An 18,066-nucleotide genomic window follows, 5' to 3' on the forward strand; every position below is an offset into this window, starting at 1 on the left:
AGTCATAGCATTTGAAAGATGTTAATTAAACTCAGAGTATTTGACTATGCCCTCAGTTATTTAGGATGGATCAGAAGTAACTTTATTTTTCACTATCTGTAAAACTGAATTGACTTCCCACAGTGTATATAAAAAGCCAAAATGTTGAAACAAGAACAACAATTTTCTTCACATAAAAACCTTTTAAATGAAAAATTTCAAACATGATTTCATCTGCAGCTACTTCTTTGGATGGAGAGTTTGAGTCATTATAAACTTATCCTAGTTTGCAAACTTCAGAAAAGTTGTACTAATACTATTGTATTAATTCCCATACTTTTTTCACTATGACTGAATCTGTCACCTCACGTAACAAAAGTCAAACAAAATATTTTTCAGTCCGAGGTGGGTTTTTTTTGAAAACTAAAATTGTTGCATTTTATTATCTCGGATTTTGTTTGTTTGATTGGTTGGTTTGTTTGTTTTATTGTCTGTACTTCGTGTACTAATCTGAATTGCTTTATGCTACAAAAAGTTTATGTGCCACATAAGTCTCAGAGCTGTCAACCTTCTGGGAAATTTCAGATGTATAGAACAGTCCATATATACATCACAGCCATAAATCCAAATGTCATTATCCAGACTATGATAAGTACACTCTGGCATGCTGTCTGAGGATGTCTGTATGGAGGTGGAGCTTTTACAAGGCAAATTTTTAATTTCTTGAGCTATGGCTAAAAGATGTTTGCCATTTCATGAGATGCATTAATCAAAGCATTTTTTCACTCCCTGAATTATGATGTGGCTTTCAGAGAAAATGCTATTTTATGATACCCAGCTGGTATTTATTTTACCATTCTGAGTGGAAAACTGGATGAGAGAAATTAGAGTAAATTGCCAACTGAAATCACAGGTGCAGACATTAGAGAAGTTACATTTTTGCTTCGTGGAAAGATTTATTTGAGTTTAGGCAGAAATTGAGTGTGGATCTTGAGGATATCTATTTTAGAGATAGGTACCTAATTTGGCAGTTAGATCCCTTTGTCATATGTAGCTGTGCCCACATACCTATGTCCTACATACTGATTTTAGGTTACCTATGTACCTAGATAACCTGAGATGGCTTTATAGGTCAGGCCCCAGTGTTCCTGGAATAAAAACTACAAGCATAAACAGTGGTGAGACTTCCCACTAATAACAACCTGGGGATTTTTCTTGTATTTTCCTTTACAATTCAACATAAATTCAGGTATCTCCAAACAGTCCCAGATATATTATTTCTTATGTCTCTCATTAGACTACTTGAGTTACAACATATGTCAGCAATGTTAGATTCTTAAAATAAATGGTACTTCACTTTTTAAAATAACTTTTTGATATTTTAGGAGATAGAGAAGATTGTTCTGGTTGTTTGCCCTTCACTAGTCCTTTTATATGGATCCCTTTTTTATAATGGAAAGCCAGTTTCAAGACATACAAAATGGTGTCTTTACTAACATAGTTGCAAGAAATTCATCTGAAAAGTATCTCCAGATTCCCTAACATGTTTGTATGAAGCACATGAAGAACAGCATCATTCACTGTTATGGGAAAACATATAGCAATGTTTACATAAAATATGAAAATCTTTAGTTTTAATTATTACCTCATTTTCTTACAGTTTCTATTAGTTTACTTAGTTCTTAAATTGAAGTACAAATAATTCCATTTTGTTTTGTTGCCTACTGTTGTAAAGCAGACTGCTAACAGATATCTGTGACTCTTAACTAAAGTAAGCACAGTTTTTTCTAATAGAAATGTGATTTACCAGTGAATGGTTCACCTTCAAGACTTCATATTTCGTTCTGTATTTGCAATTCCAGATGCTGCACAACAAGCACGTGATGGTCCGTGTTGGAGGAGGATGGGAGACTTTTGCAGGTTATTTGCTGAAGCATGACCCATGCCGAATGTTGCAGATCTCTCGAGTGGATGGAAAAACTTCTCCAATCCAAAGCAAATCTCCAACCCTCAGGGACATGAATCCAGACAATTATCTTGTTGTTTCTGCCCATTACAAAACCAAGAAGGAGATAAAGTGAAATAAGCTTCTCATGAGATTGGAACTTTTCGTATGTAGGTCCAAATAATTTTCTCAAGTGTAGTAAATTTAGTTTATGCTTTAAAAGGACTTCAGAAAATTTAAGACAGATGGAAAATGGCAACCCATTTTGAAGATCTTTGAGTTGTAGAACTATTTATTTCTAGTACCGTACCTTTTATAGCAAATTACCCTTTATAGGCTAATTACTACAATCAGATAAGAAATAGACATATATTTTTAGCCAAATTATTACTCTTTACTATGTGAATGTATACTTAGAATTACATAAAGGAGTGGATCATGTTAACGGAAGAAAATACACAGTACAATATATTTGTATGAAAATCTTATGACACTGAGTCCTTGACTGTTAGACTAGTTGAAAAATATCTATGCAGGTAGAAAATGAGTATTTGTGGAAATTATTTGGTAATGCCTCCTCAAATGAAATCAAAATTGTCTATTTTTATGGGTTGCAAGATTTTCTTAAGCAAGAGAAGAAAATATTAAAAGAATTATTAGTGCATGCCAAACAATCTCCCAAACTGGTCACTTAATAAAAAGATCAAGAAAATAACCCTTTATACTCTCTATAGCTAAAGACAATGCTAAGTGCCAGATTTGTGTGTAGATCCTTCCTGTTTTTCACACATTTGCCCAATACAGAACCATAGGGAAGTCAAGAGGTTGCCCCTTCCTCTGTCAGACAATAGAGGTGGCCAATTGTCCCAGCAGGGTGAGGCACTGCAACCCGGGACGGAGCTGCACAGCCTTCCTTTCGCCTGGCTGGGAGCTTCAGAAGACGCTAGTCCTTCCTGCATCAGAAAACACTACACTGTTCTTGAATCTGAGCTTTTTCTTTCCCCTTTTTCTAATTCAGTTAGTCATGCCAAATGTAAAATATTCATTACCTTGTCCATAGAGTGATTCACATTCTTGTAAATCATTCACACACCTTTAAAATAGCTAAAGGTATATTGGGCCTAGTTCATAATTTTGGCTACTTTTCTTTGTCTATATTTGGTAATTTATATGCCTTGTAACGACCTAGAAAAAGCATTTTACAGGATTATTTGACTGACTGTATAAATTTGAGCAGAACTCAGTTGTTTCATTAGCAATGAAATAAACAGAAACTTTTTTAAAATACTCATACCTATACTGAAAGTCTTATTATTTGTAATCTGTATTCCTGCACTGTGCTGCTACTGACTGGATGCCTACAATATAGGACTGCTTACTAACCTGATAGTAAGGTAAACAGTGAAGGCAGGCATTCATTTACTACAGATAGCATAGAAAATGCCTGGATTTTGCCGAAAATCAATTTTTCTTTGTAGGGAAAACAGGAAAGAATTGAAAATGTTCTTGAAGTAAGAGTGATGGGGACAGAATAAAGTTCTTCATGTAGAAAGGATCTGGAAAAAAATCATGTGTGAGCCACTGTGGAGAACAGACAAGGCACTGTTTACTCCAAAGGCCTGCTGAAGAGGAGAAGGTATCACTGTTCACAGATGGGGAGTGGGACCAGGCGTAGGCTGGGTAGTCTCTCCCTGCCTGTGGACACACACCCCAGCTTGTGCAGGATATGATAACAATGCCTTTGTCACCACCTCCGCTATTATCTGCTACCAACCACTTGTGGCCTAAACTAATGTCAAGAGCCTGACCCACACCAAAGCTGCCTCATAAATCAAGTGAAAAGGGGAATTAATATCTACAACTACATGCTGATCAGGCATGAGAACCCATGATGGGGGGCCTCCACTATTTAGTTCTCTGAAGGGTGGAAACCTTTGTCACAAGTACCTTTGTCACAAGTTTTCATTAATTTCTTTTCCCTTCCCTTTTGGAAACCCAGTCAGCGGGTTGAGCCCAGAGGAGTGTGTCAGAGTGACATAGGTTCTGGCTACTGATAAAGACGTCAAGAAACCTAATCACAGTAGACATGTGCCTTAGAAGCATATAAAATGTGACAATAACAACAGCTCTTTGGAGCTCCCTCTCAGCTGGTCTGGGACCCCCCCCCCCCCCCATTGCGTCCTGCACACTTGAGACCCTCACCCGACGTGGAACAGGTCGTATTACCCCTGCTTGCTCTGTATGTAGTGTAGTGTGTTATTTTTACCCTGTTAAAATACGGAACTTGCTATATTGTTTAAACTCTCTTGCTTAAGGATACTGGTGTACTTAATAAATATCTGAAACCCGATAACTGCCTGGCTGTTTGGTCAGTGAAGCATTAAAAGAAAAATACAAGTCACCCCGCTGGCCACAAGCGGTGTTCGTGACAGCCACTAGGGATAGTAGATGATATTTGAAGTTTCTAAACAATAATGTATGATAGTCAGGTATCTGGCGCAGACTTCTAGGAAGTTGAACTGAATGGCAGAAAACCAACAGGGAAGACCTGCAGCTCTTCTCCCCGAGAGCTGTATGACTCAGCTGACTGTGAGTAGTGAGGAGGATGGAAGTCATACAAAATTCAGCTGCTACCAGCAGCAGCAGAACCGCCTTAAGTCCTAGCTACACCATAGAAAAAGCAATAGGGAAGCTCTTGCTGGCTGTGAATAAACAACTGGGCTGACAACTCCAGATGGTTGAAGTTAACTTATGTAAGACTACTTTTAAAAATTATTCTGTAATGTCTAATGAGCATCACCATGCTGAAAACAACTAATAGTTAGTCTGAAAACCTAATTGTGACATCTGTTATTGCTCATTACAGTAGGTACCCTCTGTCACCTGGCTGTTCATGCATTAGCTAGGGTTTTTCTTCCAAGCAGAATTTATCTATATAATCATTGTTTTTCTAATATTTATTACAATGATAATTGCTTCTTTATTTACTCCACTTTTTTTCCAACAATTTGGAGATGATATGTAAAATCTATGTAAACTAGTCCAAGGGCTGTTGACTGATGACTAAAATACAGAGACGTCAATATGTGCGTGTGGGAAGGTATAGCAAGTTTCTTTTAAGTTAAGACCCAACACTGAATTCATTATGTGTGTTCATTTTAGACGAAGGGGATGAGCTGTTTGCCACACTGTAGTGTTACAGAAGCATCTGTTAGGGAAGCTGATAAGGGTTTGGTTCTTTACAAGCTTAAGCTTGGTACTGTCTTGTTGGCTGCTACCATGCAGCGATGCCTAATAGGGAAGTACAGGATTTTTTTTTTTCTTTGTTTTGTCTCTCCTACTTCTTAGCCTGTGGGTATGTTGGGAATCTAAAGTAACATCAAACAGACGTGTGGGATCATGCAAACATCTATGAGGCCAGAGAGGTTCTTCCATCCCTGTCCAACTGCTGGCACTGCTTCTTCTTGATGAGCTGTGTCCCAGCTACTTAGTCTGTCACTATGCCAAATCCATGTTGAAGTCATCTGTTTTCCTGAAAGCCCACTGTGCTGCAGTGTTTCTATGCCACTGCTACTGGGGCACACAAGTTCTGTGCCCTCCCAAACCTCCGGAAGTTCTGCCCCACTTTCTCCCTGGCATAATCCATCTATTTTAATGCAATGGAGTAGCAGCTGGTTTCATTTTCCAACTACTGCTACAACAAAGATTATACTGCCTTAGTCACTGAGAGTCAGCCCTTTCATTTCAGCTGATGAGCATTGTGCTTTGACTTCTATGAGTTTTTTCAAGTGTTCTGCAAGAAACTAAAAATGCTTTCAGAAGAGGTCGTACTGCTGTAAAGCAAACAAAATGTCAAACACTTATACTAATGTACTCAAATGTGTTCTAACAGTGTCTGAAGTCAACACTTTGGCTGGGAGGAAAAAGGGACAGAATTCCTATTGTGTTTAGTCTCTTAGCACAGCAGATTTGTACGTGGTGGCAAGGAAGGGAAGGGAGGTGTTTATTTCTACAGATGCAGAGCAGCTCTAATCTAGGTAGCTCTACCATTTAATGGTACTCTTCAGGCAACTATCAGTTGTACACTACTGAACTGCAATGTGTTCTGCTTTCACTCTGAACTGAAATTAATTTTACAAAACCTCTGGTAGCAAAAAAAGCTTGTAAGAACAAGAGGTGTTTTTATTAACCTATCATTCCCCACGTTCAGTTTAGAGCATGGCCACCCAAACTGTTACATCAACATGGCATAGGAATCTCTTTAAAACCAGCTTTATCAAACAGTGATTTGTAATACACAATCCTTTGAAGTCTTTTATCAGCTGCAGGAATAAACTTGACATTCAGGACTAGGACTCTAAAGCACAGACATACCTGCTTTTTTTTTCATTGAAGGGGGGAGAAAGCAGCAGTATTTTCTTCTATAGTAATTCTGAATTGCAAGAATCACCTTCTTAACACAAGGTCCACTCAATCTGAAGAGATTCAGACCTACATTCCCACCTTCCAGGAAAGCTGCTAAGCAGAGAGCCACAAGCGTGTCAACCCTCTTGCAGCACTAACACAGTCAGAAGATTAGCGGTGCGGGCATTGAGATAGGGTGGTAATCTTTTAATTAAGTGTACAGCACCTTTACTGGTGACAGTGCCTGAAGCAAAACAAAACTGGCTTCCCTTGGGCTACCTACTGAGGATGGCAGCACAGAATGACTACTTCGTACTGGAAGTTCCTCTCATTTTGACAGCATCAAAACTTCAACAAGTGGCTCAGTAACTTATTTGACTTATATCAATGGTATGTCTCCATGGCATTAGTCCAAGCACAGAGAATCCTTCAGTTAGGTCAGTTTGCCAGCTTTCATACAGAATGAGCTTGGAGGAGGAAACAGCTTTGCAGCTAATGATCTCATCCAGGCAGATGGCAAACCAGGTTATGTATTTCCCCCCTTTGGTTTTGTGCGAGGAGGGAGAGCAAAAAGAAAGAATGTATTAGTTTGAAATATCTCAAGTGACAAACCCCAGAAGCTAAGTGTAACTTAGATGATATTTCTTTGTAGGACACCTGCTGACACGTATTTTGGACTGAAATTCACATTCCAAAATAATGTGTAGTGCATTTTATTACATTTCAATGCATTTTCATTAGATTCAAAAAATCACTTAGACCAGTTAATACAGTGAAGAGAACAAGTACGAACAATCAAGCAAAACAGGAGGTATTCGTCAACTGTCATGGACACAGTTTTTTAGCCCTATTATCACTATTACATATTAATATTGAAAAGTCTCCCTTCTCAACTAAATCATGAATGCCAAGCCAGAAAACTAGTTGTGTCAGGACCGGGCTCCTAACATAGTGTGAGACACTATTTGGGGCGGTAAAAGAAGAAATTTTTTTTAAACGACAAAAGCTTCTATAGCCCAAACTAGGTCAAGAATGGGGTCAGTGACATACTAAGTTCAAACACAATGCCCTCCAGGGAGATAAGAGCTAGTTTCCTAGTGTTGATCATGCTGCAATAAATTTCCTTCATCTATTAAAGCAGTAGCTTGAGGTCACTGGTTTGGAAGTCTGGTTATAACACCATAGTTTAGGTAGCTGTAAATAATCAAAGGCAGTTTCACCTTTGGGAAAAGGATTATGGAACATTCCTGGACGTAGAAAAAAGTGACAGAGCTTCTGGCATTTGGCAAATATTACTGCACTGTAACAAACCCACCCAGATAGTACAGAAACTTTAGGAAATCAGCCATCCAAGAGATGATGTAATAGGTCTTTTGCTCTGTTTTTTCAAAACCCTTAAGAGTGCAGCACTGCCCTCCTGTGTTACAAAGGAGAACAACTAATAAAGAGCATTTCTAATTTCATGTTTAACTTCCAGTATACACTATAAATACTTAGAGGCTCAAAAGAAATTCACATCTGAAAATGAGAACAATAGTTAGACTCAATAAAACAGTTTTCTCAGTATAAGTATACAGGGTTTATAAAGGATGCTATTCTTACTAAATAGTGTCACAAAATGCTTCCATTTCTAATGGCCATCATCAGTCTCCTTTCTTTTAAAAAAGGCACTAAATCCATAAGCAGTTCAAAAATCATTACGGAACTGAAGAGAAATGCTGTCATCCATATTTTTGAATATATAGTTAAGAACAACTTTCTATATGAGGACAGAGAAAAGTTTTAACTGCACAGCTTGAAACAAATGTCAAAAACAAGCGGTCACCTGAACCATGCCTAAGCTGGTTATAGATAAACAGACATACATTAACTGACAAGACAGCATACACTGACTGACTATGGGTAAGAAGATCACTTATGTGTGAGAATGCTTATCTCGCTCCCTTGCCAGGGAAGCAATAAAACATGCACACAAAACGAGAAACAAAAATTGGCCAGAATTCCATGTTCAGAAGCTTGTGTCCTTAACTTTCTTAGTATACGTTTCCACCATCTGCCCTCCTACAATGGCAAAGTACTGCTGAGTCTTCGTATGCAAACAGCAAAAGCCACGTGAATAAGTGCCACTCAGCTGTAGAAACTGGCAAGTTATTGGCAGTAAACAGCAATCCTCTTCTCTTCAGAAGTCATACTCTTTACCCAACCTGCCACTAAAGGGAAAAACAAAACCAAAAACCACATGGTTATATAAAGGCAGGAAAAAAAACCCAAACACATCAAATGATTGTATAAAGACAACGAATTCCCCAGTCTACCACAGTTCAGCTATAATATTCAGCAGCTAATGGATGTTCAGCCCACTAGCCATTGCTTATACCAACTCCCTCCCCAGAATCAAATATTCTACTTCTCTATTAAATCTCTACCTGTCCTTCTGAGACAAAGTGTACTTTAGGAAAGGAGTAGCAGTAACAGCAGCAAGGTTCATCAGTACATATGTCGACACTGCAGGGCTTTTGTGAGGAGATATGTATATATACACACATATACATACATATACACACACACAAATGAAATCCAAACCTATTAACCTTCCTAGTTCAAACATTGTCTCTCCTCACTCAAAGTTCATAGGAAATCTCAACCAGTACTAAAAAGGGGCACTGAGTACAAGTCAGCTCAATGAGGAGGTTTCCCAGTGGTGCCAGTACAATAAAACTGAAGAGATCTGGATGCACTGTAGATGCAGGAATCAGGAGAAAGAGAAACACGGGAAGCTCTCTGCCATCCTTGCTGTCCCTGTGTCCCAGAAATGAAATCTCATTGAGAACACTGTGATGAAAACACATGATTCCACTTCCATTCCTTTTGGTTCTTCCTTGGATTATTCAGTTTTGCAGACATATGAACATTATATTCACTAAGAAATTGCCACTTATATTAAGACAGTTGCAACATATTAACTTGTTTTTCTTTTAAACTTACTCTCAGTCCTCCTCCTTCTCCTCCAGAACCTGAAGCTGCCATTCTTTTTTCTATTTCTTCTTGCTTCTTTTTCTTTTGCTCTACAGAATAAGCATTCTTAATACCACGAGAGGAAGCCTGGGAGAAAATATATTTGAGGAAGACCAGTTAATTTTTTTTTTCAACAGAAACCAAACTGCAAGTCTTGGCAACACCATTTTGTGAATTTTTTTTTCAAGAAAAATCTGAAACAGTAACTAAAGGTACTATTATGTAAAACCAGGGCTTTCAAGATATTTTTTTCATATTGTAAACTTTTGGTTCTGTAGCTATCTGAGGGTGTTCTTATTTTATCTTATTAATATATCCAGGTGAACATATTTGAATGCAATTAAGTGCACCTGGTTTGTATCCAAGATGTAGAGTCAGAGCTTCCCATCCCAAAAGCCCCACTAATTTTTATATTGTGTTTTTTCCAGTGTCAGGGGCTCCCCATTCTTGCCCTTACAAGAGTATTAACCCGGAAGAGATGATTCAGGCAGTCAGGACTTCCAAGAACCTAAGCTGTTTCATCATCTGATCACTTCTTCATTCTCCTTTTATCAAATGGCTGCCTGGAGGTAGGATACATCTGATGGAAACTGTAGTGAGGTTTTATATTCTAACATTGGATAACTGGATGGGAGAAGGTCACAAGCTTTGCAGTTACTAGATAAATCAATCGGAATTTTACATGCATGAGAAAAATATGGTCCTATTATTAATGCTAACCTAGGCTGTGAAAAACCCAAGTTTAAATCCTGATCTGTGACAAATATCCTAAGTGAAAATCTACCCTTCAAACTCCATAAAGGTGTGTGGATAGTAGCACTCTGTCTTGCAGAAGTGCTGAGAGAAGCAATCTATTAACTGAGTGCTTCACAGACCTCATGGTGATGATCTAACAAGCACCTAAACTAGAAAACAGGAATGTCAGAACTACAGATTAACTCTGTTAACTTAGAAAGAACATGTTTTTAAAATTGATTCTTAGTTAAGTTTAGGGCTATGACACTACAGCATGAGCTACGCAGAAGCTGTTAAAACCTAGCAACGGAAAACAGAGAAGTGCCATCACCTCAAATCAAAGGCACTGATGACAAGCACAATTCACCTTACGCTAATAACGTAAAACTTATCAAGGGAGAGTAATTTTCTTACACCCCATGATTTCTAGCTTTTAGGCATCTGATCTCTGAGTGAAGAAGGTACCCAGACTCTCTCTATAGCACACCAAAAAGGAAGAATACCTCACATTATGTTTCATGCAGAATAGAGAGCAGTTAGGATACACATGCACAGGAAAACACTAAGCAGAAAGACATCTGGTATACTACCTTGCCCCTCACAATGAGGAAACTGAATTAAGCTGCTGGCAAGCTATCTCCCTTACTCAACATTCAGAGGCCAAAACTCTCTCAAAGACAGTCCTAAAAAGCTTTCGTAGATGCTTATCTTTTTGTCTTTAAAGAAAAAAAAAGTAAGAGAGAGAGTAATACTTATTTCTTTAGTAGCTTAACGGCTACCACAGAACTTCAAAACCATCCATAAGTTGCTTCACATCTCCTTCCTCCCAGGAAAGTGTTTTAGCAACTTAAGAGCTAGATGAGGACACTCAACTTTTACACACTTCTCAAAAGTATAATTATTCTTAAAAAAACCAAACTTTGAGATTTAAAGAAATTACATATGGAATGCTTTTAATACGTAACCTAATGCAAAACTAAGAGTTTTTACAGGACTCTGTGGTGTCATTCAGCAGTTGCTGCAGTCACTCACCAAATTCCATTAGAACCAGACCAACACAGTCATCATTAGGAATGATGCATTTTTGATTCAACATTTAAGATCATTAACACTCATACCAATAACACACTCCTCTCTCTTTGCAGTTCAGCTGTATTTCTTTAAGATTTACTTTCTGCTGGTTGTCTATTTTGTATGTTATAAACTTTTTTAAGAGAAGGCTGGGAAGGAAGAAAAAGGCTAAGGCACTTGTTTCAAATGTGATGAGTTTCCCTCTTCCAGCTGTCATTTCTTTTCTTCTAGCACATTTGCATGCCACTTCTTCTAACTGTAAGGATACTGAAGTAGTTAAAGCCTAGAAAAAAATTACCACCAACACAATTGTTTGAGAAATATTTAAAAGCAGAGTTGTAGATCTCTTGTTTTCAGGTCTTATCACAGGCAAAAAAAGAATGGTAAACTTACTCTTCAATTCTTAGATTGTTTTCTAACTATTATAAAACTTTTTCCGTTAAAAGAACTATCTTGGAATGGTATTCAAAATTCATGGTACGAATGGTATTCAAAAGCAATGGCTTTGAAAATCTACAGGTAGAACATGAATACTATGAAAATATTTAATGAACTCTTGCCCACAATCCATGCATACTACCAACCTGTGTTCCTGAAGAAGTCCTAGCTATTTTCCACATAAATCAGTTGTTACCTAAACATATTCAGAGTAAATAGCATTTTATTAAATGTTACCTCCATCTGTCTCTTTTCAGCAGCTTCTGCTAGCTGTCTTCTTTTTATTTCCTAAATGAAAAGTGAAAGACAGTGAAATTCTTCAAAAAAGTTGTACATTTTTTAAGAAGTCTGGATTTTTAAATGACTCAAATCAGTTCTTAAATACTCAGAACTGTAATGTGAACTGTCACGAAATGCCGCCCTTAAGTCAGTTAGCACCATCTTTCCCTCCATTACAAGTCTGTAAGAACAAAATGTTTTCAGTGACTAATATGTTGGAAAAGCAGCTGCTGACATATCTGCAGTCAAACCCCACCAGCAATCTGCATCGTGCTGTCTGCCTTCGCTCCAAAAAAATCAAGCTGGAATGAGAAGGGGCACGAAACTTTCTTTCGGTATTTGAAAAACAGAAAGGTACATCTGTCAGAGTGAAGTTGTTTTGTTTTCTTCTTCCACCCCATAAAAATCTCAGGTGAGGGCTTCAAACACATGGAAACCGGTAACTATTCCTGTTCTGTTTACGAACCAACCACAGCCAGGTTCGTGCCTGCATACGGGAGATTTTGCTATATGGAAGTTGATTAGAAGCAAGCATCACCACTTAGGAGATAAAGGTGCATTTTTGTTTTTCCATATGCAGCTAAAATCACTTCCACCTCATCCTTGCCTGCAGCACGAGCCTTATTTACACAAAATCCCTGGGGCCCTGCACTACAAGCGAAACGGGACAGGAGCGAAAGAGGTGGTAGGTGCGAAGCGCAGGGCGCCGAGGCCCAGGCCTGGGGTCGACAGCAGCCGCCCACCCGCCCACCGCGGCCGGGAGTACAGGCGCCTCCCCAGCACTGGCGGCCACCCAGGAGCTCTTTCTGGGACACAGGCACAAGCGCCGAGCCACACAACCGTCAGCGCAGGCTCCCGGCCCGCCAGGGCGCTCGGGCTGCCCCAACCCAACCGCCGCGACCGGCCCAGCGCAGCCACCACCCGCACGAGCCGCCGCGGCGCCTGCGCGCTGGGCCGGACCGGGCCTGTTGGGCGGCTCCCAGCCTCCATTTTGGGCGGTCGCGCAGCCCCTCCGCCCGCCCCGCGCCCCTTCCCGCGGCGTAGATGGCGCCTAAACCCGCGGGGGGAGGCTAGTCACCCCCTTTACTTATGGGGAACAGCGCACCTCAACGCCGCAGGGCACCGTTAGAAATGGGCAGCGGCGGCAGTAGGGAGGGGGCGCCGCTGCTTCCGCTCCCCCCCGCCCGTACTCACACTCACCGGGTCGGGCGTCTCCACCACGTCCTTGACGGCGCCGCCCATGCAGGGCAGGCAGAGCCCCATGGCGGGCGCCGCCGCGGGCCGCGTTGGCGCAGGCAGCGGTTACGGAGGAGGCGGCGGCGGCTGCGGTCCCGCCCGCCCGCGCCAGCCGCTGCGCTCGGCTCGGCTCGGCTCGGCGGGGCTCCGGCAGGGCCCGCCCCGCTCCGCCGCGGCCGGGAGGGGCGCCCCGAGGCGCGGCGTGGGGGCGGGCCGGGCCGCGGCCGGGGCGCCGCTACAGCGGCCGCGGGTCTGCGTCGGGCCGGGGCGGCCCTGGGTTCCCCCGGGCCGGGGCGTTGCGCGGGCGGCTCCGCGGGTGAGGGAGGCTGGGTGCTGGCTCTGTGCCCCCCGGGCAGCGGAGGGGCGAGGCGGGACCTTGCTGCCGCGGGTAACTATGCGCCTGGGAAATAGAGGTGAGGGCGGTTTGGGGCTGTCTGAACTAAAAAGCAGTTTTTGTGCTGGTGTCTCCTAATGCTTTTTTACCAAGAAGACGTGTTTCACATACGCAGCTGAGAGGGGGGACAGTCTGGGTGACGGAGAAGTAGTGGCTTGCCGGAGGGGAGCGTGCCAAAATTGGGTTTGTAAGTGGCCGGCAGCTGACATGGGTAAATCATCTAATATGAGGGGTTAGAGAGAGACCACTGCAATAGCTGTGTATTTTATCTGTTAGTCTTATTGACAGTTTATTCTGGAAAGTTCCAGAGGTGAGTTTGCCCCAGCTGCATTTCAGTTAAAAAAGCGATTTATCACATACAGCATGACCAGAGATAATAGAACAGAACTGTAACCCCCTACTTATTAGTGGCAGCCAGGGTAAAGACTTGGTAATAATCGGTAACATTTCAGTTTAAATGAATTTGGGAAATGCTGGAAATGGGAAATGTTTCCTGTTAAAGGTATTTATTTTCATTAAAATGTCAAAAAATGTTTTCATAAAAATGTCAAAAAGCATGAGCTTACCTTATAAGGGATAGGGTCATTGATCTTGTGTATTACTTTTCTGTTCAGTTGTCACTTGAATTGATAAGTAAAGCAAGACATTTGTTAAATGCAGAAGAAACTGTCAGAGAAAGGCCGTGAGTTTCTGGGGATGGAAGTGTTCCAAATTACTCTCAAAATTACAGTGTAAGAATATGGTATATGGCTTCATGAATTATAAGGCTTTTTTCAGCCATACTATCTTAATTCTGGGCAGCAGCAAGTATTTAGTTAGAGAACTGATTAGGTTCTCTGATCTTTTGTTCAGTCACTGTGAAAGCTTTTTAAATCATGGTTTGTGACTGGCTATTACTTGTATGGAGATACATCTCACAGTAAGGACCGTGCCGCTGAAGGATACACCGTTAGTCATCACTTCCGAAGGATAAGAGTATACTTCAATTTCAGTTCACTTCTCTTCATGACATTAATGTAAACATCTGTTCATTTGAGGACATGGAAAATAAATCAAAAATTAAACTAAATGAACTTCTGTTAGGGCAAAAAGAGACAATCATCTAATTAATTTCAAGATCACTCTGGTAAAACTTATACTGCAATTTAGATTCTGCTGGAAATATCCTTGAAATAATAATTAGCATTTTCATTTGCTGATATTATGCTGCCATCCACTGGTGCTGAGCAGAGCCTGATGCTACTTCTACACGTTAGAAACATATTTCTGGAGACAAAGCATGATGGCAGTGATACTGCTTGTCCCTAGGGGAGTTCTTGGGATTAGTAGAAGGCATATGAGGTCCTACTTCATCAACCTGCGACAGCTCTTTCCCCCGACCAGTCAAAAATGCACTTCATTATCAAAAATAAAGCAAAATGTAGGTTTAAGCATTGACCCACAGTATAAGGAGGTGAATTCGTATGAGAAATAATACATGGTCAGCTATCGCAGTGTTTCCACTGTCTGTATTTCAGTTTGGTCCAATTGTATCTGTTTCAATACCTGACAATCCTTTGTTGCTATTGTACATGTTCACATAAATTGTGAACTTGAAAGTTTTTGATTTCTGCTGACTGGAGTATTTGTCTCCATTCTTCCCCGGTTGTTTTGGTCTGACAATTTCAGCCAAAACTGATCTTTGCTGGGACCCTGACTCAGACCAGGGTTCTCCTGCTTAGTTGCTGTTCTTCATGCAGCAGCATCCCATGGACCTCTGTGCCTTCCTGGCTTTGAAATGCCATCTTCTCCCTCCTCTTAGCTTTTAAAATGAAACTGCTGTTTTTCAGTGCACCTTAGCCTGCTTGTTGGCCACTGTGCTCTGACCTTGTGCCAGTAGCTTCCTGGTAGGAATTACACAAGACAATCTCTGCCTAACTGAGTTGTGGCGTGGGGCAGTAAAGGTTGTGTCACCACATAATAAGAAATAAAAAATTCCATATCTGAAAAATGAGCATAAACTGTTAAGTGGGATATCCTTTGAATCAGATTCACACTAAAGGTTAAACTATGTTTAGGAGCATGCAGTTTAGTCTAAATAGTGGTTGTAGTTCACATCTAATATGATGTCAGCAGTATGTCCTGGGTGTTTTTGTGAAAGCTAGTACTGATTTTCCTATTGCTAGACCCATAAATGCTCTCACCATCACTTGTGGTTCTTAGCACCTGCATGCACTGTTTTTTTTTACTGAAGAATGTAGCACACCGATACATGTGAAAGTGTATTACAAGAACTGCAGGGCTGGCTGGGGATCTCACTGAACTACAGAGCCTGTTCCTTGTGCTGAGGCAAGATAAATCTCCATCTCATCCAGCAGCTTTCAGCCTTTTTTGATTTGCATATATAGCTGAGGAGAAGTTTATTCACATTTCTTTGCTAATCATTTGTGTTCATCCTTAGATGTGTGGGATTTTTCTTTTCCTATTTTAGGATGTTTTTAAAATGCTCAGGTCATTCAGAAAGCTCCTAGTGGCGGTTTAGTGTCTTACTTTGCCTTCAGTCTTTTGCCCTCCTTGGGATGTTTTGCTGTGGCTTACTATCAGGAACTGCTGTGCAAGAATTTCTTTCCTTGTTGGTCTCTATTGGTTTTCTCTGTTTATTTATACTGATTTTCGTATTGATTTTTCCAGAAGTCTTTTATTCTAAGTCTTCTGCTAGTTCTCTTTCTTTTTCTTAAAATTTTGCCACCTTCTGCTCTTAATTAGTTATTTATAGTGGACTGCCATGATGGCATTACTCTGTCCTGCATTCAGCCACATTTCCTGAATTTCAGCATTTGTGTATACATCCTTCTGAGGAATATATGAAGAATATAATATTTATTCTTCATAAACAATGCAACATCTGCCCAATTTCTTTCCTGCCTCTGTGCTTTTGAACAAAATATGTCTTTTTGCACCTGTCTTTTAGTCCAGAGATTTATTCCACAAGTTTGTGATGTCACGCATCACAATTTAAAATCTTCTGTTTATTCCCTACAGTTGTAATTAGTCATCACAGAGGTTTATCATGTTGCTAAACTAAGTATTTGAAAGAAGTCGCAACATGGTGCTTGACTTCCAGAAGTGAACATCGAAAGTCTCACTGTCATCATGGGAGATGGGGGGCACCTCGAAGGGGAAGAGCAGAAGGAGGCTCACCTGCCGCTCCTCCCTCCTTAGCGATGCTACGACAGAAGCTGCTGCAGAGCTGCTCTGGCCTGTGTTCCCCCAGAAGCTGCAGTGGAAGTGGTGCAAATCTGCTGCTTTTTGTTGTAATGTGTCACTATTTGACTGTCCTCCTCCTGCTTTCTAGTGGAAGTACTTTCATATCTCTAAAATATCAAGGAGCTTTTGTTTTATCGGTATGTGAATTATCAAGTGTTTGTCAAGCTTCAAGTTAGAAATCAGGAGTTCCTGGCTGACTACCATCCCTGTTGGATCTATCAGATGGTAATTCCCTAGTACAGCAAAAATATACCTTGCCTCACTCTGTATATAAAAGATTTAAAGGAAGATGTAAGCATACTTGAAGAGAACTTCTTTGCATAGGGAAAGAGAACAGGTTTCTGGTAGCAGGAGCTGATAAGATTCTTAACTGAAACGGTGAGTAGTCCAAGCAAAACTTTGTCTTTTCTAAAAGGACATGCATAAGGTATTAATGTTTCTTGAAGAGAATTAGTGAGGAAAAAGGGTGGCTACTTTTTGTTCCATAATCTAGGATTTCTGGGTTATCACTGAGATTTTCAATGTTTATGCTTTTATTGCTGAAGTTCTTAGGAATAACCTTCCAGTGAAGTCACTTAATTTGAGGTGCTTTAATAAATGGTTTCTTCCTGAGACATCCTGGGATAAGTTTTAAGGAATGCTGCCCATTTATAGTTTGAGTTGAAATCAACAGGAAGTTCGTGTGTTTGAACACACTGCCAACTGGTGACAGCTCGAAAACGTCATTAAGTATGAATCCAACTTTTGTAGATAATTCGGGCTGTATATGTGTGAGGCGTTAGCCTCACTGTACTCCAAGAACTGGGTGAGGAGTGATAGAGAGCTCCTTGAATTGCTGCCCCAAGGTGTGGGCTGGAGTACTGCAGCAGTTGATTCCCCAGGCTAGCTGTGTGTTGCGATAGCACTGATAAACCATGCACCTGTCCTGCAGTTTTTGGTTGAATTGGTCGGCGTTGTTTATGGAAACATTTGTGAAAACACGCAGTGGTGGTTAACCATCTTTCCCCTCCCTCTTAATCCTTATCTGTCAATGTCTCCTTTTCTTTCTCCTGGAAGCTTTCTCCGTGCGTGGGGTGTGAACAGTACAGAGCACCCCTTTGCCTGTAAAAGGGGTGGAAGTAAAAGACAATAGTAGGAAAGCTAACTCCATTTTACTAACCGCTATCCTAAGGTAAGAACAAAGGAAGAGTCTCTGGACTTTGTACAAACACCAACTCCTGCCTGGCAGCCTAGGAGTTCAGAGGGGATGGAACCAGCTAGGAGCTGCAGCGTTCCAGGGAAAATTCCATGTTCTTTGTTCTCTACCTTGGGTGTGTAGCCCATC

At 40.8% G+C, this 18,066-nt stretch overlaps 2 protein-coding genes across 3 annotated transcripts in view; one reads left to right on the plus strand and one right to left on the minus strand.

Annotated features, from left to right (window-relative positions):
• The window catches only part of GAS2 (growth arrest specific 2), a 101,418-nt gene extending 98,207 nt beyond the window's left edge, over positions 1 to 3,211 (plus strand). The window contains 1 exon segment of the mRNA XM_064512862.1: positions 1,842 to 3,211. Coding sequence (XP_064368932.1) covers positions 1,842 to 2,060 — 219 coding nt within the window. The 3' untranslated portion in view covers positions 2,061 to 3,211.
• Positions 3,212 to 7,025: 3,814 nt separating this feature from the next.
• Positions 7,026 to 13,297, minus strand: SVIP (small VCP interacting protein). 2 transcript variants are annotated; one of them, XM_064512861.1, is made up of 4 exons: positions 13,061 to 13,297; positions 11,825 to 11,875; positions 9,314 to 9,430; positions 7,026 to 8,538 (listed from the first exon to the last, which is right to left on the minus strand). In XM_064512861.1, the coding sequence occupies exons 1-4, from the start codon at positions 13,127 to 13,129 to the stop codon at positions 8,524 to 8,526; spliced, it is 252 nt and encodes an 83-aa protein (XP_064368931.1). In that variant the 5' UTR covers positions 13,130 to 13,297; the 3' UTR covers positions 7,026 to 8,523. The 2 variants fall into 2 exon arrangements, with proteins under 2 accessions (XP_064368931.1, XP_025950341.1); XM_026094556.2 differs by having other exon boundaries at positions 13,067 to 13,294.
• Between the last annotated feature and the right edge of the window lie 4,769 nt (positions 13,298 to 18,066).

Source organism: Dromaius novaehollandiae, chromosome 5 (genome assembly GCF_036370855.1).
Source record: "Dromaius novaehollandiae isolate bDroNov1 chromosome 5, bDroNov1.hap1, whole genome shotgun sequence".
NCBI lineage: Eukaryota > Metazoa > Chordata > Aves > Casuariiformes > Dromaiidae > Dromaius > Dromaius novaehollandiae.

Bases quoted from the DNA above. Each gene is read 5' to 3' on its own strand.
- SVIP (XM_064512861.1), bottom strand. From the start codon at position 13,129: ATGGGGCTCTGCCTGCCCTGCATGGGCGGCGCCGTCAAGGACGTGGTG. The intron at 11,876-13,060 runs GTGAGTACGGGC...CTTTTCATTTAG, and splicing joins AGACGCCCGACCCGGTGAGT to GAAATAAAAAGAAGACAGCT. The intron at 9,431-11,824 runs GTAACATTTAAT...ATTTTCTCCCAG, and splicing joins CTGAAAAGAGACAGATGGAG to GCTTCCTCTCGTGGTATTAA.